This window comes from Lonchura striata, chromosome 4 (assembly GCF_046129695.1).
Source record: "Lonchura striata isolate bLonStr1 chromosome 4, bLonStr1.mat, whole genome shotgun sequence".
Lineage (NCBI taxonomy): Eukaryota > Metazoa > Chordata > Aves > Passeriformes > Estrildidae > Lonchura > Lonchura striata.
In genome coordinates, this window is record NC_134606.1 from 73,138,609 (window position 1) to 73,164,945 (window position 26,337).

The 26,337-nt window shown below is 46.2% G+C and overlaps 1 protein-coding gene across 2 annotated transcripts; it reads right to left on the minus strand.

Annotated features, from left to right (window-relative positions):
* Positions 1-1,109: 1,109 nt before the first annotated feature.
* Positions 1,110-26,283, minus strand: EPGN (epithelial mitogen). 2 transcript variants are annotated; one of them, XR_013339910.1, is made up of 10 exons: positions 24,163-26,283; positions 23,575-23,664; positions 18,504-18,624; positions 17,627-17,779; positions 17,213-17,334; positions 7,153-7,224; positions 3,180-3,281; positions 2,747-2,820; positions 2,403-2,503; positions 1,110-1,706 (listed from the first exon to the last, which is right to left on the minus strand). XR_013339910.1 is itself a non-coding variant. In XM_077783085.1 (5 exons), exons 1-5 carry the CDS (start codon positions 24,197-24,199, stop codon positions 17,280-17,282), a joined length of 456 nt encoding a protein of 151 aa, XP_077639211.1. In that variant the 5' UTR covers positions 24,200-26,283; the 3' UTR covers positions 15,711-17,279. The 2 variants fall into 2 exon arrangements, 1 of the variants encoding a protein (XP_077639211.1); XM_077783085.1 differs by lacking the exons at positions 1,110-1,706; positions 2,403-2,503; positions 2,747-2,820; positions 3,180-3,281; positions 7,153-7,224 and having other exon boundaries at positions 15,711-17,334.
* Positions 26,284-26,337: the final 54 nt, after the last annotated feature.

Below are 26,337 nucleotides of genomic sequence, written 5' to 3' on the forward strand. Positions count from 1 at the left end.
GGACACATCTTTGTTTCATCTTTCTGTAATGCTCTTTGTTTCACAGTACCTGATTTCGCATCCGGCATCCCCGCGTGCGGCTTTCACCATTCCCTCCCCCACGTGGAGGCTGCCGCTTGGGGTAAGGCTGGCACACACCTTAAGAGCCAGTTTTCCAAGAGGCCTTGCAGCATCAATGGGGTAAGGCAGGCTCATTGCATCCCACAGGTCCCGGTAGGAGCGACAAGTCTGTGCAATGCTCTGTTGGGCAACAGAGCATCACGGGTGCATCTCCGCTGCTGGCCTCGATTTCAGCCGGGGTGAACCGGCACGCCCAGGGCAAGGCAACCATGGATTTGTGCCCCTTGGCACCCCACCAGTGAGGAGCCCCCTGAATGCTTTGATTTCGGGATTTTTTTCTTTACAAAGTGTAACAAGAATATGAGGAAGTACCTTCAGAACCTATGTGGAAGTCTTGCTTGCTTTTATTACCTTGCACTGCCTTAATAACCACCTTTAAAAGAAAACCTCTCTTAACAATGTACAGAGGCTCAGCTGAAGTCCTTGCTTCAGTCCCTTGCAATGTCTCAAGCATCCATCTCCCCTTCTGGGACAGAGCAGCAGATTCACAGCAGTGATTATTGTATGGATACAGACTGTGCCTTGTCTGTCAGTGTTCTGCAGTCCATCAGTGATGGCACACAGCACTTTCTATGAACAACATGCTCTTTTTGATTTAAAGAGGAAAAAACACAGCTTAAGTGTATATTTTTCTGGAGTGTCTGTTTTCCTCACAGGGACTCACTATGGAAGAATACGTGTTCACAGCAATGAACACAGCCACTTCATCTGTGTGTTCTTACATACCTAAAACCATACATGGTGAGTGTCTGTACCACTTACTTTAGCTGCCTTCTGTAGGGCTTGCACCTAGTTTTATGCATTACTGCTGCGGGCATGGATCTGCATAGGTTTAATCTCCTGAAAACAAGACAAATTAGCAAAATCAACATCTTTTCTTGCTAGAAAGTATTTTTGAAAGGGAAAGAAAAGCACTCCTTGTCTTGCGCTGATGCACTCATCATTGTTATGAACACATGCAGAGTAACAAAAAGCAGCAATTTCATAAATTCTCAGGAAAATCATCCAGAATTTTTCAAACACCATGACTTCACGTCAGTACATCCATATGTAGACTTACATACAGCAAGCTTTCATTGCACAAAATGAGAGATGCTCAAGAAATACTCTCAGAAGGTCAGACATCAATTGGAATGCACCTCACTCTTGACAGCACTTTCATTTGAACTACACATGATTAATATTAAGTTCCCAAAGGGATATAAAAAGCAAGTAGATGTGGCATTGGAGTCACAGTTCAGCAGTGAGCTTTGCAGTGGTGGGGGGAATGGTTGGACTCAGTGATCTTAGAAGGCCTTTCCAACCAAGATGATTCCATGATTTTGTGAAAATCATAAATGGTAAAAATCTTGAGACTCATGGGAACACAAACGCCCTAAGAAGGCAATGTGTTTTTAACTGGAAAATGTAGACGCAACCAGCTGGAGGAAATGGAGAAAAGAAAAACCTTGAACCAAATTACTCAGTTTAAAGGTCAGTTTCAAATTTGCCGTGAATGCGAGGGATGAATTAAACAACCATCCTCTCCTGTAAACTACAAGAGTTCAAATTCTGCACCCAGGGCTGAAAGTGGCTGATGCCTTTTCCTGTAAACACAGCAAGAGGACAACATAGTTACCGGACAACATAGATGTTGTGCTATTAAAAATAAAGAACAATTCCCCAAATTCACTGACTTCTTTGCTAACTTCTTGGGTCAGCATTAACCAGCAATTTACAAAAGAAAGGGGAAAAAAAAAAACAAAACAAACCCAAGCAGCTAATTCTCATCCATCTCAGAAGATGGCATTGAAAAGGGAGACAGGTTCATGCTGCATTCCTCCCTAAAGGGCAGTTTTTAAAACTTCATTCTCCTGGCTTGTATGACTTTGCCATTACTCTCCCCTGGGCAAATCCTGAATGGCTCAACACATCTCACGGGCAGCAAGAACTTCTTAATGCTCAGCTGGTGATTTCCCTTTCCTAATTACAGCCCAGTGCTCCATGCTGAGTGATTTCTTAGCCTCCGAGGGGTTGCAGCCTTTCTCATTTGTGGAGTCCTTCCACGGTTTCTGCTTTGACTTGGTGCTAAACAAACCCATGCCCTTGCTGAGAGTGGTATCAAGCCAGGTCTCCCCCACATCACTGTCCCTATATCTATTAACTGTTTCTCCTTGCTTTGGGTGAACTGTTTAGAACAATTACATAGAATAGAATAATAGAAGGATAAAGCTTGAAACAAAGGGATTTCCCCAAAGCATGTAGTACGTTGCAAGTAAGCTGGGAGAACACTAGCCCCTTACCCATCAGTCCTGTGTGCTGTTCTGTCCATCAGCAGCTCTTTGGGTTTATAAAGTCATCTCTTCCACAGAATTTCTCATTCTCCAGGGACAAGGATTAACCACTGGGATAGAATATATGCAAAGGTGAAGATTGCCTTCTCGGACAAGTCACCATGTGCACACATGGGTGCATCATTCATGCCCCTGATCAGTGGCCAGTAGAACTGAAATTTCTAAATGGCAGCATGCCACTGGTGGATGACCATATGGCCCACCCACTGGATGGCTCTGCCCAGAGAGGGACATCCACCTGAGGACAGTGAAAGGGTGGCAAACCCACTGGGATGGGGACTGCTGCAACTCACCAGCTGCTATCACATTTTCTGCACAGCAGTCTCTCTTGGCTGTGGGCTCTCCACCTGGACCTTCCATGCCTCTCCTGTACCTCCCATGGTGCCAGCATGGGGAAGACAAGAGGAGACACTGTCAGTGAGAAGCACAGACCTGCTGAAGCATGGCACTAGTCTCTAAGGCCTGCACTGAAGCCTGAGCAATATGTGCTGCACACATACCATCAGTAGAGCCCCTGACTCTCCACTACTCCATCTGGGAATCTTGTCCGTCACAGGCCTAAGATGCATTGGCTTCAATCCCTTTGGCAAGTTTATTTTGGCCCTTGATAAATATTTTGCTCTTATATCTCAAGCATATATGAGCAGAGGAGAGGCTGACTAGCTGGCTGTTTCCCTGCCTGCGCTTGGCCTGCTAAATCCAAAGCTGCACTGAGCTGTGACTCACCCCATTCCCTGCTCCACCACTGGAACTTCAGCTGTCCACAGACTCCACGTTTTGGCTGCAGCACAGCAGTGACTGTCACCTGCACACGGGACCTGGGGCACCCTGGACAAAAGGAATGTGTCATTAGGGATGATGGAGTAAACAGCAATCCACCTGAAACCAGCTCAGCCAGCACATGTTCCAGAAACCAAACCTAGGAAAGAGCCACAGGTCTCCGGTATTTGTTTGGCCTGGTAACCAGCACTAAGCACTGTAGCAGATGCACTTAGTGGAATTCCCCCATCCACTAGTATTATGGGACACTCCCACTACTGTTCTGATAATTACTGTTAATCATTACTATTACTGAAGTGACCAAAAAAAAAAGGCCGTGAGGATCAGACCTTTATTGTGCTGGCTGTTGTCATGCAGAGGTGATGAGACAGTCTGCCCCAGGGAGCCTATAAACACAGGTGCCCAATTCATTGTTGCAGTCATGTTCCAAACTAGGACACTCTGGTCCCCAATGAAGCTCTCCTACAACTCCAGCAAAAATAATGTGTGGCACTCCCTGCAGCTCACATCAGCTGGGAGCCAGGCTGGATATCCTGCTCTCTGCCTGCAGGCAGATGCAGGTAGAAAGGAAAGAAGCTGATCAGGAGCACTTTGATGTTGCAACACCCAGCAACACATTTCCATTCGGTGTTTTCCCTGACTGGGCCCAACCTGCTATAAAACTCCATATTCTTTGATCTCCAGTGAATTCAGTACCACCAACTCTTGAGAGCCCATGAGTCACATGGTATGTGGAAACCTCTGGGGTTTGGTTTGGGAATGACCAAGAGTATGTGAAATCATCCTCTAGTCACCTTCTCCTCCCATCAACGATCTGAACATCATCTCAGGTATCCAAGTCTCCTTGGACACTGTTCCTAGGTTACACACGGAAGAAATGGATTAGCCAACTGGGTACTGACTGGAAGCCACAGGGAAGGACTGTAGGCCTCACTGAGGCTGAGAAGGGCAGGGAGAGCTCCTGCACAGGTGGACACCATCTGCCTACAATGATGATTCTTCCTCCCATTTATAGAGGTCAGGCTTCCTCCAGGAAAGGAGACAGACCCCAATTCTCTGGTCAGAGCTGGCTGTTCCCCAACCTGTCTCCAGAGTGCAGTCTGGATTCCTCCCACACTAAAAAGCAAACTAAAAAGTGTTCAGTGCCTTCACGTTTCTCTGGTCTCTCAGCAAGGAGCTGTGGGTTTGCCCAAGGGCCAAGGGGAGGTGAAGGCCCAGGCCCCAAGGAACTTGTCCTGTCTCTCCATCCATGGGTACAGAGGGTGCTGGTTGTTTGAGGTGCAAGTAGCAGATGGGACAAAACAGGAATCTGCAACTGGATGTCCTGGGGGCAAGGTGGCAGTGGCCAGTTGGCCAAGTGTGCCACTTCCCACATAACTCCTCTATCTACGCATCCACCCCCTCGTCCTCGTTCCCACAGCTTAGCATTATTTAAGAGAGGCAGGAGATTTACTTTATGACACTGGAAGCACATGCGTGTAGATCAAGTGGGACAGGACAAAGGCCAGGGCTGGGTTCAATTAGATCAGTGATGTTATTAAATTAACAACAGCACTGAGCTATGGCTGGCAGATCTTGATCGATCCTCCTGCAGCCAACATCTTTGTCCTTCACAGAGGAAATTAAGGGCTAGGGAACAAGGATGAATTAGCCAAGGCTGCCAACCAAAAATTTGGTCTCTGAACCCTGTTAAACTTCTGAACAGCAATAGTTTCTCTACAGGATTTTCAACAGATATCCCTGAGAAGCCCTTTGTTGTGAGACTGCACATCAGATGCTCAGGATGAGACACCTTTGGCCCCTCACTTGCAGCTTGCCTACAGTCGAGGTCACACCCTCAAGCATCACAGGCTCACTTTCCAGCTCCACATCCGGATTAACTCCCCTGTCCAAACCTCCAAACCCAGCACACAAGCAGCCTGACATCAGCCTGAAGCCCATTAAGCACAGGACAGGATCTTTCTCAGGTGAAACATGCCAGACCTGAGAGCCTGTGCGGAACACAGCTCTGCTCTTCTGTCTCCATCCTGCCTCCTCAACCCTTCCCCGTTTTGTTCCCGTATCATTCCCCTTTGTGAACCAGGAGAGAGATTTCCAGGAAGAGCTACAGCACACAAAGCTCATTACCCATTTTTCCAAACCAGCCACTTTAAAGGGCGCACAGGTTAACTAAACTAAACCAGAGGTCTCTCTGCAAGCCCTTTCCCAGCGTCTTACGCTGCACCTTATGCAACGCGCTGCGCATTGCTGCGCGCATTTAATTACAGCGGAGCAGCTTTGATTGCCGTGTCACATCATCGGAGTGCTGGCTGCATTGCTCGTGTCAGAACTGTCTTTTACGCACATCTGAGTAACAGTGGAGCCTCTGGGCAAGCCTTCGATTGTTTACATGGCTCCCATAAACAGGATATCACCAATTTGTAAATATCCTGTCAGAAGCCCCTCAGCTGCACTTGATACATACCCATCTGCAGCGAGTCTGCCTCTCTCTCCTACACCCTCACTGGTAATGTTGCACAACCCCTACTGACCATGCATTGCCTCTTGTGGTACGTACCAAGACTTCTACAAATTGTTTGGACAGTTGGTGCACTTAGGGAGCATTTATTGGGGAATTTAAAGTGAAAGGAATGATACATTACTCTTGGCATTATTTCCCAGAGGCTTATGCTGTGTAGTTCTTGCTCAGGTAGAGAAGACAAGGGAGTTACACTGATGGAATGCTTGTTACTACATCTTACCTAGAGGTAGGGATTTTTTCTCTTTCATACAAACAATCCATTCCAGCTAAATGAAGACAGTGACACACAGAGAAAAATCTAAATTTTCTTGTGAGTTTCTTCAGTGTTGCAAAATGGGTTTTTTTGATGGTCAATAATTAAGATACTTGTCTGTAATCTGCAAATTTTATGCAGTAAATCCAAAGATAACTTTCAAAAAGAAGTCATAGCACCAAAGTCTTATGTTTTGGCAGTGCATCTCAGGACAGAACTTCCTATCAGAGCTAGAAAGAAGCTCAAAGTTCCCTGTCAGCTAAATACTTTATTAAAAGCAACACACACTTATCCTGGTTGGCTCATATTTGACTAATTGGGTAGCCAGCTCTGAGGGATGGAGGAATTGCTTTCATGCAGAGGAAAGCTCCAGCTTGGAAGAAAACAGAAGAGCAACACTAAGAACTCTTGGTGTGCAAGTAGAAGCACCGAGTTGAGTCACTGCTCATTCACATGCGAACAACCCACTACTGGGAGTGTGTTGATGCCAAGTAGTCTGCCAGCACATCCCTAGCTCCAAAAACAAGTGCCTTGAAGAACTGTAACTCCAGGCTACAATCATGGTAGCATCAGGTCAGATGCCAGCAAAGCATTCAGCTTCTTCCCCCAGACTTTGGCTAAAAGGACAAGACTCATGCTATGTCACAAGCATGAAAAATATAGAACCAGTCTCATTTTAGTCTAGTTCCCAGCATAACTTCAGTGGTATTCCCGAAACCTTTCCCAGACAGGACAGCATTTTCTTCTCCTCTGCTCCTGTGAGTGGCACAGACTGCTCTGGCGTCATCCCTACTGCACCTGAAAACGTCAGGCCTGTGTTATGCCCCTCTAACCCATCAGTATCATCACTGGAACAGCGACAGCCACACCTGAAATAGATGTAAGCTGTAAAGGAAATCATCAGGAACTTGTTTAATTTAAAACAAGGGGCAAAGGAAGCACTGTGAAGTCCTGACCCTACTTGTTCTAAAGTAGATCACTGCATACTGCACTATGAACTCAGCTGGGATCCAGATTGCTTTGCAGATAGAGCAGGAGGAAGCTGTAACTTACACCCACTACAACTGTACCTCCAGCCAAGGAGCAAGATAACTAAATGCCCTTGGGGAGATATGAGAGGCATTTGAAGCATAAAAATTGCTTACCTTTCCCTTACCAGGTAGGCAGATAAACACAAATGTCTCTGTTCAATAGTGCCTGACAGTCTTATGCAAGCCCTGAAAAGCAAAGAAAATTTAGACATAAACTATGGTGCAAGGATGTGCATCCCCAGTGACAGAACATTCCCCATCATCTCCAAAAGAAGCAATTCCAGAGAACTGCCTGAGTTGGCAGAGATCATGGGCCCAGAAAGCGTGGGAGAGCAGAGGCTGGTGCTTCTGTGCAGGGCACGGAGCCTGCATGTTTCACACGGGCATTCCCAGCTTCCCAGGTGCTGCGCCGTGTTCAGACTTTCAGTCACATGGCTGCTAGGACACACACAGCTTACCACATGCTAAGGGAGGGTGGGAGCAATTTGCTTTACTGCTCCTGCCAAAAGCCTCTATTACTGTATATTATGAAAGCTCCGGAGAGGCAAAACATTCCTAAAACCACTTTATTAAAATTAGTAACACCCGAAACTCCCCCCAGTTGTTTATGGATGGCAGGGCTGAAGAAGGCAAGAAGCAAAAGCATAGGCAGAGAAGGCTTTGCTTTCTCTGCAGCATGACAGGTGAAGAGAGTCTTTGAATAATTTCAGCTGGCTGCTGAAATGTTGTCCACTTCCCCCAGAGGCCATGCTGGGAGCAAGACTGGTTTTCCATCCACAGACACAAAGTGTTACCTATGGACTAAGTGTTGGTTTTCCATACCCCAGCATCTCTGAGCTACTGTCAAAGGTTGTAACACTTTCACCCCTGTGGCATCCTTGTAGCTATTTGGATATTTATATGATGGCAGCACAGATGCAAGCACAGGGCCTGCAACTTATTGAACATGTGCAGAGGCAGGGACTACTACCTTTGTCCCTGTGCTCCACTCCTGCCCTTCTCATGGATCACTTCCTCTGTGGATGCTGAGCCAGAGCAGCACTGCTGCCTCCCAGGCTCCCGTTCCTTATGCTGCAGTCCTGATCCATACTACAGGAGAAGGGGAATTTAAACAACCACAGAGAGATTTAAGCACGAAAAACTATCAGGTCATTATATTGCCATGCCATGACTGCTGTCCCTTGAGGCTTCTTCTCCCAGGACATGTCAGACCCTATACATGGCAGGCTCAGCCCAGCAATCTGTGCTATTCCCTTTGCTCATCCTTAGCACAGGCTAAATCAATGTTTGCTCCTGCCTGACACCCTGCTAGCTTGTTGCTTTACAAGAGACAGAAGCCACATTCAAGCTCAAGCCTCTGAACTTACAAAAAGCTGCTTTTGCACCATCTCACTCTTGGTGATATGTGGAAACCTCTGCTTGGACTTCTTTGGCAGTGACTTGCATTAAATCACATGTAACTGTAATTTTGTCTTATTTATATTACTTGTACTTTCTATCAATCATCATTTCTATCTATTGTCATTTTTTCATTCTGCACAGGACCATAGACCCTGGGGGAATTTCTGTGTGGAAAGGACTGGACTAAAGCTCTGGTGCAGAATAATATTAAGATGCAGCAGGTCCTGATGTGCACCTTTTTGCATACAGACCTGCCCCTGAGCCAGGGGAGAGGCCCTCACTCCAAACCCTCCATGGGCCACAGCCAGGGGCTCAGGGGGTCCAACTCTCCCCAACAGTGGTGGGGTTTGGGTTTCCCCGAGTTCTTTGAAGGATAATAGAATGTTTTCTGCAGGGCTTTCTGCACATGTACTGATCTGCATGAACCCAAGCTCTGGGTCAATAAAGATTATTTTTATGAGAAATAAAGACCAAACTTGCTGTTCAACATTACCAAACCACCTGATATCTAGGGCAGAGCCTCAGCTCTTCATCAGCACAGGGTATTGTATGCACATTAAAGTCTGAAATTTTTTATCAGATGCATGCAGGACACCTCTGTCAATATCTGACCATGTCACCTGGACACTGATCACAGAAAATATCGTTTGGCATAATAGGAATTAAGCACACAGCTTAAGTGCTGAAGGAAGGATGTGAAAATAATGAAGCAATGCACAGTCTCAAACAAATGTATTCCAATATTTGGAAGACAAAGAGAACTCGTCTCCCACCTCTGTCATGTTTTCTTTCAATGCACCTGTGCAGAACTATTTGTATTGAGAGAGAGAAGTAGCCTCACTCCAATTCATTGAAATTATGGACAATGCACAGTCCCCAGAAATCCTGTGGCAGCCCAGGACTTCAAGAGGCTTTACCCAAAATGTGCCTATACACACACACACTGGACCAAGGGCCCCTGAGTTTCCTCCTCCACCCACGGTTTTTAACCTTCAAGTAGCACTCAAAGTACATGCTGTTACTGTTGTCTTACTGTTGTCACATTGGCTTGTATCTCTCACTTTGTTCTTATGTATCATGGTGCTTCTCACTCAAGAAACCACCACAAGCAAATAGGAATTTTTAAGAATCCCACAGCACTCAAAAGCCATAAACGCCTAAATAGCCACAGACTGAAGGCAGTGCAAGTAGCTGTGTCTGCACCCACTGAAGACAACAAATGCTTTATTACAGCCTGCAGCAGAGCTTGGGGTTAGGGCAGAGCTGATTGGGAAAATCACAGAGCCCTACTTTATGATTAATTGTCTTGAAAAGCCTTCAGTGGAGCCATTCCACCAGTACATTTCCCAAATCCTTAATGGTTTAAAAAGGAACCAAACTAACCCTTACTTGGCATCATCCTAAAAACCCTTTTAAAGTCCTTTCAGGCTGCAGTTTGAATGTGGCACCTGAATTATTCAGGGGCACCTGCTCCTGGCTGGGAGGCACCTATTTTGGGTAGGCCAGGAAGGATGAGTCTGAAAGGAACCCTGCTGGACCAGAAGGAAAAGGTCAGGGAAGAATGCAAGGGGACACCCAAATGGGTCAGACCACCCCCAAATTCCTCACTGTCATGCTGAGGTCACGGACACTTCTGTGCAGGTCTTGGAGTGTGTTTGTTGGTGTAAGGTCGTGCCCTTCCCCTGCGTCACTCTCCATTCTTCTTGGGAACAATCAGGAAGAAACTTCTAGTGTTTCTTGGCTCTTGCACACACTTTTCACGCACAGGGGAGCACCTAGCCCATAGAGAACATTTTTTTCCTGCTGTAATCTTGATGGAAAATGTTGTTAGTGATGGAGAAAGGAAATCAGGAGACGGCTGAGAATTGCCTGAGGGAGAACTTTCATATCTGTTTGCACAAGAGACGTCGTGAACATGCCACCAAAGAAATCAAGAGAAGCATTAACAAGGCAAGGGGAAAGAGCAGGAGAATTTCCTCTCTTTCAGCTTCTTGGGAGTCCTGCCTGTGTTTCAGGGCATTGGTTTGCTTTGGTAAATCTGGATGGCCTGAAAGGGCACTGCAGCAGTCATGCATCCTGAGACACAAGGCAGATTAAGCTACCAAAGTACCATGTCAGAACCACAAAGACTTATACCCAAAAACTTGGCACCTGAGATGCTGAGTTTCCAAAAATCACTTGGAGGCCCTCCTTGAGTTTGTCTGCCTTAAGAGCATCCTTCCAATGAACACGCAATGCCATAGCCTTGAAAAGAAGGAGACGAGCACCAAATTCTCAGGCAAACCTTGCACGTTTTGGCATGGCCTGTAACTCAAGGTCCCCCTCCCAGCCCGTGTCACTGACTCATCCCAGCCTGCTTCCCCCGCCCAGAGGCAGCAGATCAGGAAAGCACTCAAGGGAAGCACTCGGGTCCTCCCTGTGGTGAGGCTGCCACAGCTCCCTGCGAGGCCCAATTCGGCAGTGACATCCATTAAGGCAGCTCCTGGAACAGCGCTCACGGCCAAACCCGCTGCCGCGCTCTGTCAAACGGCCGGCACAAGTCAATAAAATTCCGTCCATCGTGGGATTGGCCGCAACAATGGGACACAAACAGACTTAGCCTTACGCACTGAAATGATGTCAAACAATTTAGCTTTGCCCGAGTTACTCAGACATTCTTGCAAAGCTCGGCCCTGTCCTCTCATGTCTCAAGCCTGGCTGTGCTGTTTGCCAAAGGGAGATGTGGAGCTGCACAACAGCCTTGGAGAAGGAGGAGAAAGGAAGGGTTCTTGCATTTCCTTTTGCCCCCCCTCAATCGAAAAAAAAACCTGAATAACAACTTAAAAAAAAAGGCAAAGAGCACAATAGATTTGGAGTACCAGGATCCATGCCCTCACACTCCTGTAACTGGATCATATTGTTCCCCATGGCTTGGGAACCTGAAGGTGATGGCAGATGAACCGGCACGCAGCAATAGTGCTCCAAAAACTGGGCTTCCAGGAGCCTCAGGCCTGAGGCAGCAGGCATGGGCACCTAGCTCTGGGCTCACAGACATACCCTGCTTAGGAAGCTGCCCCATGCTGGGCACCTCAGGCTGGCTCTCCATCAGCCTGGCTCCCATCAGTCAGGGGCAATGCTGCCATGCCACATTTTGGTCAGTCCTGGCCAGGAAACACACCTGGCATTTGATATTTGAACATCTGGTATTCAAAATGCACTAAACTGTATTTCTGCTTATTTGAAGGTATTATAAAGATATGAAAGTATTATAAAATACCTTCATAAAGAAATGCCACTAGGGAATCTATACAAGGAAATTTCCTTGCCAATATTCACCAGATAAATTCAACAAGAAGTTTTGATTATAAATTAGCATTTAAGTGACTCAGCCTTCGATATGGAATCAAAACTCACCTCTGGACACCTTGAACCTTTTTATGAATTAGAAAATTGAGCCCAGAGCTAAGGCAGGTGACCATTCACAGATGACCCTAATTCCACAACAGGGCAAAATCCCCAAACCATCAAACAGAAAACTCCCCCAGAATGGCTATGCAAGACATGCCTTGACTACCAAGTTAAGCTCATCCCAAACTGCTCCAGAGAATAAGCATTTAAAGCAGTTTTAACCCTGATTTGTCTGTGAAACTGTCTCATAGCCTATTTTTATGTTTATACTTATGAAAAATTGAATTAGAATTTTAATTTGACTCGAGCAACCTCTCATTTAGAGGTTTGCTTGCCCGCAGGCCATGGGCTTCATACCAAGTCAAGCCCTGCTCTCAACCAAAACCAGCCTGTGCTCCAGCTCCCAACCCCAGCAGCCACAGAGGAAGCTCTGCCCACCTGGGCAGCCAAGAGCCAGAAGGGAGGGCCTGGAGTAGCAGAGCTCCCAAAGCAGCCCATTGAACAGTTCCCTCTCGTGCACACCTCCTCCAGCTTGCCCAGGTCTGCTGCTCACAGAACCTGCTCTCACTTCCATTCAGTTCAGCGAGAGTAGGAGCAGCCCTGAATCTAGTCATAGTACAAGATTTTATTGCTGTCATGATAATTGATGACTACTTACACTGAGATTTTAATGAGTACCTGCACTTTTTTCTGTTTGTTCCTTAACTGGGTCATAAAGGAGGAGTCCCAAGCAGTTTCCTGGATTTGCAGTACAATAGGGACCTCTAGAGGTGCTTCCTTGTTCCCAACAAGGTTCAGGACAGGTAAGAGCAGCCACACCAGAGCTCTGTGACACACAGACCACAGAGCAGCCAGCACTGGGTTCAGCATTCACTGAAATCAGCAGGGCTATGAAGACCTTGCCTATGACAAGGCTGGAGCTGACTGAATCCAGCCTTCAGATTATTTATCGTGCAAATGGTCTGCTTTCAAACACACTTTGCCATGATACTTTTCAGGATAGCTCTGAAAGTTAAAACACAAACAGTAAATCGGCACTCATATCACACGTCAGAGAACTGAAATGAACATTCAAAAAGAAACTCTGTTTGCATCCAACTTGCATCTTACTAAATCTGACCCATCTTTGCCCTCTCTCAATACTTACTGTGTTACTGATCTACCCAAGCATCATTTCTTAAAAGAACTCAAAGAAGAATTATCTACTTTTTAAAAAGGTTTGAAGTCTGATGTCTCTCCATCATGTGGGTTTAATCCCTCCTTGCTTTAGTTCTCCACAGAACATCATTCTTAAAGCCTTGCTTCCTAGGGATGGTCTACAGGCAAGCCATTAAGAACTGCAGCCTTCAAGGTTGACAGGAATTATTCTGAACTAAATTATAAAATCAACTACATTACCAAATTAGCCTTCTCCCTGTGGGATGCTACAGTGTATTTCATTGACCAGAAATGAAACAAAACATGTAACAGGTGTAAAGAATTACCAAGCTCTAAAACTTGGCCAAGAGGAATATGATTTTTGGGTTTGATTTTGGGATTTTGTTGGAGGTGGAAAGGAGAGTTGGGGTGGTTTTTTTTTTTTGGTGGGGGGGGGGGGGTGTCTTGTTTTGGTTTCTTTTCTTGCATGAAGTTGAGAGTCACCAGGAAGCGACTAGTTTCACAGCTAGTTCTTAGTACACAAACACAAGGCAGGACTGCATGCTGCAGCAGCACGAATCAGATTTGTGCTTTTACTAGAAGTGGGGTGGAGAAGAAACCCTGGTGTGTCATTATCCAAATATACTGTGGGTTACTAGGAATAAGAGAAAATCTCCAAGGAAAAACTGTCTCCTACCTGCCTGCCAGCCACCAGTGTGCCCCAGCCTGTTGCCAACAGGTGGGACAGGGACACTGCACTGGGAGCATCAATCCAGCTCATTACACTTCCCTCCAAAATCAAATCAAGTGTCTTGAAAGCCATCTTTTCCCCAGGCTTGCATCTCACTGTTTGCAAAAGACCTTGCTGGGATCAGGGAAACTGCAGGCCACCCACACACCTGAGCAGAAAAGGGGAAGATGAATTCAGGGAAGATGTTCCAGCGGCAACCCAGCACACCTGCACAGCAGCTGCAGATGCCAGTGAAGCCGTTCAAGGCTGGGTGGCTCAAGGGCAACTCAGCTTGAGAGGTGTGCTGCAGGAAAAGCCAGTGTGGTTCCAGCAGCTTGGATCATTGACAGGGCAAGTGCTCTGTCCTTCCAAAAAGAAGATCCCAGTCTTCGATGTCTCTGGCTTGGCCCTGCTGAGCTGCTGCCCCTCACAGCTGAGGCAGCCCTGCCTAAAAGTCACACAAACGCAGGGGCTCCTCTTGAAATGATAGGTTTTGGCACATGCAGCTGGAAAGGGAAGGAGAAGCTTACAACTCACTTAATTATGCCACTACAGAAAGAGTCTGAGCCTGATAAATGAGCTAGGAAAGATGATCCTGATCCTCTGACAGGCCAGTTCTGCAGGAAATTCAGCACTGTAAGCAGCAACACACCATTCCAGGCTGGCAGCATCTGTCACTTATCAAGGAAGGGCTCAGCAGGGCTGACTCCCTGAAGCAATCTGAGGCCATGCAGATTCCCCTCAGCCCAACTGCACTGTGAGTCAGTTCATGCAGCACACAGCTGGGGCTGCTCCAAGGCTGTGCTTCTGCAGGGTGGGCACACAGCACCCAAGTGGCAAGGAACCCTGTGCTGAAAGCCGTGACTCCACTTGGAAAAAGAAAATAAAGCAAGCATCTTCTTTTCCTTCCTGCCTTGCCTTCTTCCCATCTTCATCTTTGCATTTTATTCTCATTCTGTCCTGACATCAAGTCTCATTTTGCATGGCACAGGCTCATCTGGTGCTTCACTCTCCAGTTTTTCTTCCACTAGCAGAAAAATATCAGCAACCTCTCACTTCCAAGCCACCTTGGGCCTGAAAGCCAACTAGAAAAAACATATTTCGCTATGTCATCCCCTGCCAAATTGTGACCCCCCTAAGCAGACCTTTGTAACCAAACATTGAAAAAAATCAAGTCAGTGCATGCTGCTGTAGGTGCAAAATGGCTCAGTGCAATGAGTAAATACGACTGAAAAGGCACTTGCATATCCTGAAGGGTACCTGCTTGGCCTTTAGTACACAAACGGTGTAACAAACATCAGTAAGAGGACATGCAGATAAAAAGGCATCTCACTCCAACAGTTCTCTTTGGGCAAGGTGAAGTCCAGTTGTTCCAAGTTGTGCCCTTAGAACTTGTGTGACAAATGCATGGATGCCTGAGCCAGTTGTGTAGGGTGTGTGTCTGCTCCAAGACAACCTCCTCGATGGGGAAGGGCTAATCCTTGGGAAGTGAATCCAACACTGGCAGTGTGAGCACAGGAAGAGAAAGATTCACTCATATGACAAAAATTCTAAGGCTTTTCATCCTTGGGATATTCAGCTCTACAATTTTCTCCTGAGACCAACAAGCAGGATCTCTCACCTAATAACATGCAACACTCCTAATAACATGCACATCTTCCATTTCCATGTGAGATGGATGAAGGGAGTTTTTCATTTGAGAGGATGTGCAGACTGTAATTTATACCTAATTGCCCTCTCACCACGTATGTGTGACAGAAAAATGGTAGGACAGACTTGAGGACTGTGAAGAGCACAAGTTACCCAGCAGTGGAACCTAAGAAAAGGTCAGAAGAATGTACAGTGCAAAGATCAAAGGTTTGACTGGAGATGAAGAAGACAAAAAGGTTGAGGGTTGGAAGATACTGGTGCCAATGTACAGAGGAGAGGGTTGGTGTTCATCCACTCCTCACCAGCAATCCTTTTTGTGTGTCCGTATGCTGCTTGCTCCCTCTGTTACATGGAATTCCAAGCAGTGTATGATGTGCCATTTTATTTACTAGTATCACAGAACCAAGATGGCTCAGCTACTGATCAGGATGCCCACATGAGAAGCCCCCTGAGCTTCAAACCATTCAAGTGCCACATGCATCTTTACCCTTTCAAACCCCACCTTTCATACACATTTCAGCATTGCCACCATAGTCTTACAAATACACTTTTTTTCAATGAACAACATCCATCCTTGTTGTGAAAATTAACTCACAAAACAAAGAAACTGAGCTTTCAGCAGGGCACCTTAATTTAGGAGCCAATATTACTCCACAAGACCTCAAAGTACCAATTGCCTTTCTCTGGTAGATGGCCGAGCACAGCAGATGAGTCTACAATGTGCAACAGCTGAAATGAAAATCTCTGGGAGCCATCTCTAGTCACATCAGCACTGACAAACACTCCAGCTTGCAGTGAGACATCTCAGGTAGCGTCACCATCTTCAGAACCCATTTGCTTCCCTCTTCCTTGAACCAAATCTTTGTACCTTCCCAATTCTTTGTAGATAAGATGAATGGAACCAAGCATCCGATATGCAATCTGTTAGTCCATGATGGAACCAAATCCCTAAAATAATTTCTTTCTTATTTGAGTGGTCACATTGTCTCCATAATGTGCAAATGGAACAGAGAAAAGTCTGTTTCCTGGGAAAAAAACTGTAGTGAAGTTTCATAACAAAATTGCAGCTTCTCTAGCAATTGAAGCCTTGTGCAGAAATCAGGGTGCAGCAAGGCAATGTTCTGCCTGAAATTCCATGGAACTAAGGAGTTGCCTTAAGATGTTTGGGAAGAGGAGAGCTCCTTGTCACAAGCATGCTCCATAATCCATTTTGAGAAAGGCGTCTGGTTGCTTTGCTTATGAAAATAATAAAAACACACCATGCCCAGAGGTGTCATGGTCTGATTTTTCAGGAATTGCTTACTCTCTATATTCTAATTTAAGGATGGTTTTGAGAACCAGTCATTTTCCTCAGTCCAAAGCATTTGTTGTCCTTTACGGCACCAGAAGCCCGTGCTTGGCCCAGCACACCAAAGATAACCATTGGATTGGGAGAGGGCTGTTTATCCACATACACAGCCAGCAGACACCAAAATCAGAACCCAAACGGTCAGTTGTCAGTGCATGATGTCCAGAATACAGCTCCGCTGTGAGGGAAGTGGTGCTTATCCTCCAGAGAAGAAAAAAAAGGAAAAAAAAAAAACAAACAAACAAAACACACAAGAGACCAAAACAAAACACTGTACAAGTGCTTGAAATGATTGAAAACCGCTAAAACCAACCAGTCCTCCCCATGGCAAACACTGGGCACAGGATAGTGCCCAGAGGCCTGCCAGTGTCCTCAGCTGCTTGGACCTCAGCATGCTCCACCCTCACCCAAGAGAGCAAGTCTTTCTTCAACAACACACAGAGCCTGTCAGTCCTGCGGGAGTTCCCTTGGCGCTCCTCTGCCGTTCCCTTGAGCTCATCTCCTCAGCCAGGCCGGGGTACCTGTCCGATGGTGCAGGGAGCCTTCCTCCTCAGCAGGCAACTTGGTGAGTGTTCCAGCACTGGGGCTTCACAACGCCGTCTCACCCACGCACAACTTGTAGGGTGATTTCAGTTTCCTGCATCTAAAGCAGACACCATCACATGATTTCTATTGGCCAAACCTGAAACTGCAGCAGCCTGCAAGAACCAAAACCCAACCCCCTAACTCACTTAGACAGCCCAGAGGAGCCCCACGGTTCAGACAACTGCACCACTGGCCACACCAGTAGATCAGAAATCGGAGGTATAGAGCATTAGTTCCTTTAACATCACCTCAGAGATGAACAGCAGGCAAAACCACAAACCCAGTGCCCTCAAAACCCTGCCCACTGAAATTCAGATCAATGTAATCAGAAGGCTCCAGATTTCCTGTACCTCTTTCTTACGTAGTAGTAGATGATGGCAAGTATTCCACTGGTCAGTATTCCTATACCAATCCCCACAGCAATGTAGCGCTCATAAGAATTATGTGCATATGAATTTAGTGTTAAATGTTCACACCTCTCTCCATTATAACCTGCAAGGCACCTACAAAATAAATACACATCATGCAAAAAATTATTCAGAGCTTGTTTCACTTTCTATTTCAAACACATTAGTTTTCATCAGTTTTGAACAGATCACAAAACATCTAAACAAGGGAGGGCTGAACCTGGTGCTCACTCAGAACCTCTTCCCTCCACCAAGACTACCAGTTGTCCCAGTTTATCTAGGTTAAACCTAGCTTGAGTACTGCAATCACAGCAGCACACAGTCTAAACATCGCCTGGTTCTGCAGGGTGTGGATGAAGAGCGCTGTGCTCTGCTGATCCTTAGCTGTTGTAATGTCTCCAGAGGCCAAGACTATCCACTGTGCATCCTAGAGAATTGTAAGGACACCATGGTCCTGACTGGTATGCAGTTGTGGAATATGGGAGTTGGAGCTGATATGTTGGAAGGTGCTGTTCCCTTCTTAGTACTCACTGTGAACATCTACCAATTCCTTTATTACGTACTCCAGCATCAGCTGTAATTTGAGATGGCACCGTGGCAGTGACCTGCAAAGCTGTGAATTCCCCCTCTCCCTTCCTTAGTTTGACACTAGCACAGCAATACAGCGTTGTTTGCAGTCCTGAGGCACCATGGCACTCAGGTCTGTCCCAAAGTTTAATACTGCAAATACCTGACCAACACTGTGAAGCTGCACACCCAGCACATGAAGAATCAATGGCAGTGCCATTTTTGAAGAAGGATATAATAGGCAGTTCCTTACTTGCATATGGGCTTCCTCAGTTCGCTGTGGAAGGCACAGAGCCCATTGATACAATAGCTGTGGTGTTCCTCAAGGCAGGTCTGCATCAGCTTCAAGAGCTTTGGCTGCTCTGTATAATCTACTGTGAAAGAACAAAGTCACGTTATGTTTAGGACAAAGCATCATTTGAACCTATTTTCACACCTGGAGAACAGACACTGTGGAGCAAACACTCCGTACATCAATTTACTGTGTGGTGTCTTGTGAGCTGATTCAGTCAGCACTGAACAGAGCAAGCTTCCCAGACAGTTCAGCACAGCTTTGAGAAGCACAAATTGTAAATAAATCACCTGCTCTTGAGGAACAAGTACAGAAATGACTATGGGAGATTCACACAGGGTAACATCAGCACCCACCCATTCTGCAATCCAATCAGAAAAACTATCCCAGCAATAGCAGGGGTTTAGGACACAAGGCAAGCACTGAATTATTCTCAGTATCCTTCCCAGTCTGAATTCAGTTAATGGTTAATTTTTTCTTTTCCTTGTCCCAAGACAAACTATCACATTTCTAGTGCTCCTGCCTGCCAGCTCTGTAGCCATGAGTGAGGATGAATGGTGGGACTCCTCCCACCCTTCTCCACAGTTCAATGCCAAGATTCTGTGGATAGTTTTTGCTGCGAAAAGCACAGTCCATGGTTAGTGAGGCTCTGAACTGGTGCTGAATTCTACACAACCAGGTCAGCAGGCACACTTCTGGAACAGAAAATGCTACCTTATTCCCTTATTCGGAGTGGTTCAAATGGGAAGAAGTCCTGGGAACACGGGCACAGTCAGTAAAGAGAAAGCTCCAAAGCTTTGCCATCGCTGCAGGCATCTGTTCCAACTGGTCTCTCTACCCAGTTCCGGGAATCACTTGGTGGGGTGGGGTGTCCAAGCAATGACTTGCTATTTCAGGGGACTGCCTCAGTGACAGCTGAAGGTGATTTCCTAACAGAGTGCATGTCAACAGCAGCTTTCAGTTATGACCACAAGAAAAATAACATCTTGCAGCAAGGTGACAAGGTCTGCTCAACAAAGGTGACTCAAAGGTAGAGCAAGCAGAAGCCTTCCTTTCTGACTAAGTGCTGAATCAAGGTCTGGAGATAGTACAATCGTGGAACCATTGCCACGGACACAAGCCTCAAGCTTCCTTGAGGGCAACTTGTGATCCCATCACACACTTTCCAGGATTAACAGCACCAAGCCCCTAAATTCCCAAATTCCAGTCTGAGCCATTTAATGGCAGGAACCTTCTTTGTGTGCTCTTCTAAGTAGTTTTGGGGGTTTTTGTCTTCCTCCTCTCTGCAGCTTTATCAGAGGTGACAAGCAATGGCAAACAGCTGCTCTTGCTAGAGCAGCTCTCCACTTCAGCTGTGAATGATGTGGTTTGGACACCCAAAAGGCATGATGCTATCACTGACACTCAGATCAAACAATTCCTTTGACAACAGTGTTTCTCAAACCTGACAGAGTAACCAGACTTGCAGCTTAGGAAAAGACTTAGGGAGAAGAAGTGAGAATTCAGGTCTGCTTGAGAAATGACATGTTGGCTTACTGCACTTCCTCAGAAAAGCTACAGAGGTGGGAGAAGCATGTCTTGTTTTAAAATGAACTTCTAGTGGCTGAGAAAAGGATATCTTATCCATCCTTCCATGGAGAAAAAGTTACCCACAAGTTTCTCTTCACAGTGTGGGGCGTAGAAACATAAGGGAGGAAGTTGATGCTGGCTAAATAGAAGCTCTAGTATCCAGCTTTGGCTCTGGGAATGCTGCTGACAACCTCTGGAGATGGGCTTGTTGGCTAAGAGCACAGTCCTCAAAGAACCAGGTCTTGGAGAGACTGACTTAAGGAGGAAGAAAGGGCAGTTCCCATGAAAAAAGGCACATTTTGGGACAAGAGATGGATGACCCTACTGGCTGCACAGGAGAAGTGTATGCTGTTCTCTGATGAGGAAAACACAATGGAAAGCATGCAATCAGCAGAGCTGCAGGGCTCAGCATGCCAAGGAGATCCAGGATGCTGGGGACTCACAAAAGCCCACTCTGGTTAGGTCTCAAGTACCTGCAGAACAGCTACCTAAGCTCTGCAGGGAAGAGTTTCATAAAACAGACAACGGCACATCTACACTTTTCCCAGGAGCCTCCTCAAACACTTGGGCACCAACTGTTTTGAATCACCACTTCAGCACAAAGTCCACTAAGAAAAATCACTGAAAATACCCTTTAATGGGAGACCTCAGCCAGCATTTCCCACTTCCCAAAAGTACCACTCTCCTGCTAGGCCCTGAGAAGATCTCTACTGCGCAGGTTTTTCACTTCCATCTCTTCCATGAGGGGAAGAAAGAAAATAAACACGAGGAAGGTACAAATTCACACCCTAGAGGCACAAAATCCCCAGCCACCTCTACCCCAACTTCGACCAGATGGGTTTCCACATCCCAAAATCTCTCCTCACCCACACCAGCGCTGCCGAAAGGTGGCAGACTTCCACTGAACCACATCTGCAGGAAACCTGGCTTTGCACAGGCACCTCTTCCCTGAGTGCTGGTGTCACTAGAAACCCAGGTCAGCCTGGAGCAGCAGCCTGCCTAGAAAGCACTTGAGACAAACCAACACATTCCTTTGCCGCAGTCAGGAGGAACAGCTCGGTCCACTGTGGGTAAGATCAGCTATTAAGTCTACACACAAAAATTCCATGTGCTAATTATTTTAACACTGCAAAAGTACAAATTGCCTCTGAAAGAATGAGTCTCGAAAACAAAAAGGATGATTTCCTAGCCTGCCCCAGAGCATTATCATACTGTCTGCCTAGATACTAAACAAGCTGTTGAATAAACAGGCCCATGTGCCCTTTCATGTCACGTGAGGAGAGAGAAACATGCCGTGTAAGCACTTGACAGCTGCCTGCAACTGAGTCATTCAAAGAGATACACCTGGCAAGATCTGACATGAAGTCGGGGTTACAGGTACTTGGAAGCCTGGCCTTGCCAAAACTAACAGACTGGCAACAAAAGGAGTCGGCCAGTAAGACCATGACAGCTCAGTCCCCAAGTATGGTGCATGGGGGAGGAAAGGCAGTGGGAAAGAGGAGGCAGGAACAGCCCCAGGTCCAGGGCCTCCTTTTACAGGCTGTATGGAACCAGCTGATGGCAATCAAGAGAGTCCATTTTTCTACCAGGTTAACGGAGACTTTCCCTACTCCTGGCTGCCCCTTTTGCTACAAAGGCTGTCTGTCAGCCCCAACACCACCCAAAGTTCTTTGTCTATGCCATGCCAGCTCCCAGCTCCTCTCCATGACCTTTCTCTCTCTCAGCTAATCACTGAGCCTAAAATTCCAGGCCCCAGCACTGGCGACAAGTAAAGCCTATGTGACATCAAAGGAGGAAATAGGACCAGTTCCTGTAAATAGCAGGCAAAAAAATTGAGCAGAAATTAATGTTTTTCCACAAACAGCACCTCAGTCACCAAAGGACTTGAATCCCAAAAGAAACTGACAGTTTCTCCAGCGATACTGAACCAGGAATTCATGTCCTTAGAATCCAGTGTGGCTGAATCCTAGCACTAAATCTTAGCACAAACTTACACTGCACAGGAATAGAAGCTACCAAGAACCTGGAGAGATTCAGTGAGTTTCTCTGTTGTCTTTTTAAGCATTTCTTTTCAATCTTCTTTCTGGAAAGGCTGTTGATTAACTTTTTCACTGGATTTGTACGAGGTCCACCAGAATATAATTTTAACTTCCCGTGTAAATGTGTGCTTCAATGTTTGTGAATTTGATTCTGCCATTGAGTGGAATTCTCTCAAAGGAAAAGTGCTGGTGTCCTGTTGACTACCACAGCTCCAGCTGCCACAAAGGGTCACCGACTACTGTAGACATGGCTGTGACCCTGTAAATATGCCACCTCTTTGTTGAAACATGACCCACTGCTCCTGCTTTCTAGAAACAACACTATCAGGGCACATAACAAGCCACAAGGTATTTCCATTTTATTATCCTCCTGTTTGCTGTATGCACCTCTTCAATAATCGTGTCACAGACAAAACAAGACCACAGTGCTGCACTGATAAACCAAAGTACTGCGGTCAAAAATCAACACCTTACCAATTTCACATGCATACAAGTGTGTATCCATACTTTGTGTATATATAGAACTCATGCATACAGTATGTGTATGGATTAATGTACATATAACACTTTCACTATGAGACATCAGAAATGAAAATAAGACAGCTGGACTTGCTATAAGAAAATAATAAAAAGCTTATGGCTCTACTAAAAAAGGCTTGGAAGATGTCCTGTGACAACTTAGAATTAACAGAGGATTATTTGTATGCCTGATTATATCCCTTTCAAAGTACAGAAACACTAAAAATTATCGCAGTTAGATTCCTCTCCTCCTTTACTGACCTGCCAAAACCTCATTCCCAGACAGCACAGCTCTCCAAAAGCAATGACATCACCAGCATCTCAGCTAACATCAAGAACGCAGCTGGCAGGATAAACACAGCTCTACTCTCAGAGGTTGGCAGGTAAAATAGCCTGAGCTCACATTTCAGTCAGGAAAGAGAAAGGAAGAAGGGAGAGAGCCAGCACTCTGAGGGCTGTGAAAGCCCAGACAGCCAAAAGCAAAACTGCAACAAAGACAGAAACTACTGAGTAACAACTCATGACAGGCATCGCTCAAAGTTGTGCCCGTTCGTTCTCACTTCTGTGCATTAAGGTGCATGCCGAGGACAGACAGAAACCAAGCACCAGGTGAAAGTAACATAAATTGCCATCAGTAACCCCCTCCTTCAAATTATGACTGAACTTGAGTTAAATGATGCTTCAGCTGCTCATTGCTGAGCCTATCCCAGCTGGGTGGCAGCCCTTACTCCAGAGAGGTTTCAAAGGCTCCGTGAAGAAATCAGCTCATCTCACAAATCCAACAGTGTCCAAGGGATGGAGCATCACAGCAGCTAACATAACAGATTATGGTGGAGGTTTTGGTTTGTTGGTTGTGTTTTTTTCCTAACTGATTAACAGAGACAAACAGAACAAAAAAACAGTACCTTCAGCGTTGTTTTTTGTCCAATTATTCCGTAAGTCAGTGCTGAGGGATGAAGCAGTAATAGCTGACTCTTCACTCAGCGCCCCCATTGCTGTGTAATGCAAATACATGCTTACTGGAACAGAAAACTCAGTATATCCATTCAAGGTTCATTTCACCCAGAAAGCACTTCATACAAGACGCACTTCAAACAAACCCCTGAGAAGGCAGCAATATAATAACAATTCATTTAAAACACTTTTGCCTCAAACTTCCTTTTGACACAGCCTAATTATGATTGTGGGACAACAAACGACAGCTTGCAAATTTCCCAAAAGACAAATCCATCCTGTTTTTCATTTTATAATCTTGCACAATATACAACACAAATACCTGTAACATAGTACAACCTTACACCTCTTTACCAGTTTAAGTAGCTTATTTCCAAAGAGTCTAAATTATACCCTATCAGTAAAATTTCATCCAGGTTTCAAATGGCTGAAGTAGTTCTGCTTCACAGCGTCTCTGCACGGCTCCCACCCCACCGCCTATTTAAAGAGAGGCTTTATTTCTGTTTAACAAAGCCCAGAAAAGCCTCTTCCAAACCTACCTTTCAGCAAAATATAGATTAGCATTCCAAATGCCATGGCAGGCAGCTGCTTTAACACCTTCTCAAGTCTTCTTTCCAGGTGGCTTGCTTGCTCTGCTTATCTGTACTCCCGTGTTTTCTCTTGCACTTATATGCCAGGAAGCGTCATCTCCTGTTCTCACCAATCACAAAAAGGTGCATCTGGTAACAACCTAACCCTCGGGGCAACCACACATTTATTTAGGAAACTGCTATTATCTAGCAATGGCATCAGGTTTTCTTTTGAAACCCTGGTTTCCTATTACCTGTGGGCATAAAGGTACAGTTTTAGAGCAAAACTCAATCTGACAGAGCAGAAGAACAAAAAACCAGCCAAACAAAGGTGAGCCAAACAAAACACGATGTGAAAAATGTGGTGTTTCCTTCTCTTCAGAATGTAGGTCTTGTATTACTTCTAGGAGGATATTCACCCTCAGGATGCTACACTGGATTTCAATTGCAGAGACCAGTCCCTGCTCTGCTAATGTTCCTCCCCTGGTCCTCCCTGTCCCTCAGTCCCTGCCGTGCAGAAGAGGAACGCCGGGAACAACTAGTGCCGAGATTAGGAAGCGATCAGGCCCGAAGATAATAGATGGTGCTCTTCATCAGTGACTGCCAGCGAGATGCCTTTGATCCCAGGCCCTGCAAGCCTGAGGGCTGTGCTAATCACTTTCCATTCAGCCCGGCTGCGCACAGCCCGGGCAGCAAGGCAGCCCACTGGCCGGTGCCAGGCCTGGGATTGCTGGCTAGAGCTGCGGGGCACAAGTCCAGACCTTGCTAGGCACAGGCACTGAGGAAACACACTGAAAAAGCAGGTAAAATGTTGCCTCCTGTAGCAGCATATCCCTTAATTTCTGCCAGAAAAGCCCATCTCTGCCTCTCCAAGAAGTGACTACGCTCAACACTCAAATTTTTTACATAGTGTTTGCAGGGTCTCCAGAACAGACCTGTCAAACATGCTTCTCATACTAAACCATTCTCCACAGCTCCAAACACTGTCCAGCTTCCTTGGTCACAGGCAGCTTGGAACAGGTAGGACTGGTCTCTCTGAAGGGTACTGATGTGCCCAGACTAGAGCAGTTAATTGGAAAAGCCCGGTTCAGTAACACACTGAGACATCAACAGCCTGACTGACCAAAGCAGAGCTACACAGTTCACCTCAGCAACAACTCTCACTTCCTCAACTGTGAACTCCAAGCAACAAATCATTTCACAATTTTCAGATTTTAAAACCCAAAGTCTTTTAGTAAGTGCCCTGGTAACTCCGACCAGCTCACATCCTCCCTCTCCACTGCATTCTCCTCAGTAATCTGTAGGATTACATCTAACCACTTCACGTGTTAAGGAAAAAACACAAGCTAGTTATGCATATTTTAATTACACCTTTTCCTGCTCATGGACTGCATTCCAGGAGGCTTTTCCCTTCCTTTGCTATCCTGAATTACTGCATGCCTGCACACTGATTGAGTGCAACTTGCACACTCCCTGGACGGATAGAAGCATTTATGCCTACCCAGATAACCTCTGCTACCAGTCCCAAGCAGGGATGAGGATCGTGAGCCTTGCTTTCAACACTCAGCTGCACAATGGCAGTTTAATCTGGCCTGAATCTGAAAGCAGGCTTTGTCATGAGGCAACAACGGGTGTGGTAGGCCTGGGACAAAGCTGCAGTGGGCAAGGTCACGCTCTGTCTGCTGCAGGGCATTTGTCCTTGGACAAACCTTGACCAGGTCGGGCATACCAGTGTGCATTCTGGGTTGTCTAATGGGCCCTTCCCTCTGGATGCTCCTTCTGGATGTTCTCCCAGCAGAGAGCACTCTCACAGATGCCTCCAGCTGCTCTGCAGACAGCATGCAGTGGAGCCAAGCCCACGCCTCACTGGCTGCACTGCAATGCTAACCCAGCTACCATGGGATAAAGGGAAAAGGCTTGCAATGCACTATGACCTGCTTGTAGGGCATGACACAAGCAGGCTCGCTCAAGGGACACCAGCACGGTGCCATAAGTGGTTACTCTGCCAAAAAACACAGAGATGATCAGAGCTGAACCAAAGAAAGCAAACAGCAGTGCAAACAGATGGGTGCAGCAATGACTGAACACAAAATAAACAAAGGAAGAACACAACCATGACCCAACCACATCAACACCCTACAGCAA

Coding starts and splice junctions, on each gene's coding strand:
- EPGN (XM_077783085.1), bottom strand. CDS start 24,199: ATGGCATTTGGAATGCTAATCTATATTTTGCTGAAAG. Junction 23,665..24,162: donor AATCTATATTTTGCTGAAAG/GTAGGTTTGGAA, acceptor TGCATTACACAG/CAATGGGGGCGCTGAGTGAA. Junction 18,625..23,574: donor GACAAAAAACAACGCTGAAG/GTACTGTTTTTT, acceptor GTTCTTTCACAG/TAGATTATACAGAGCAGCCA.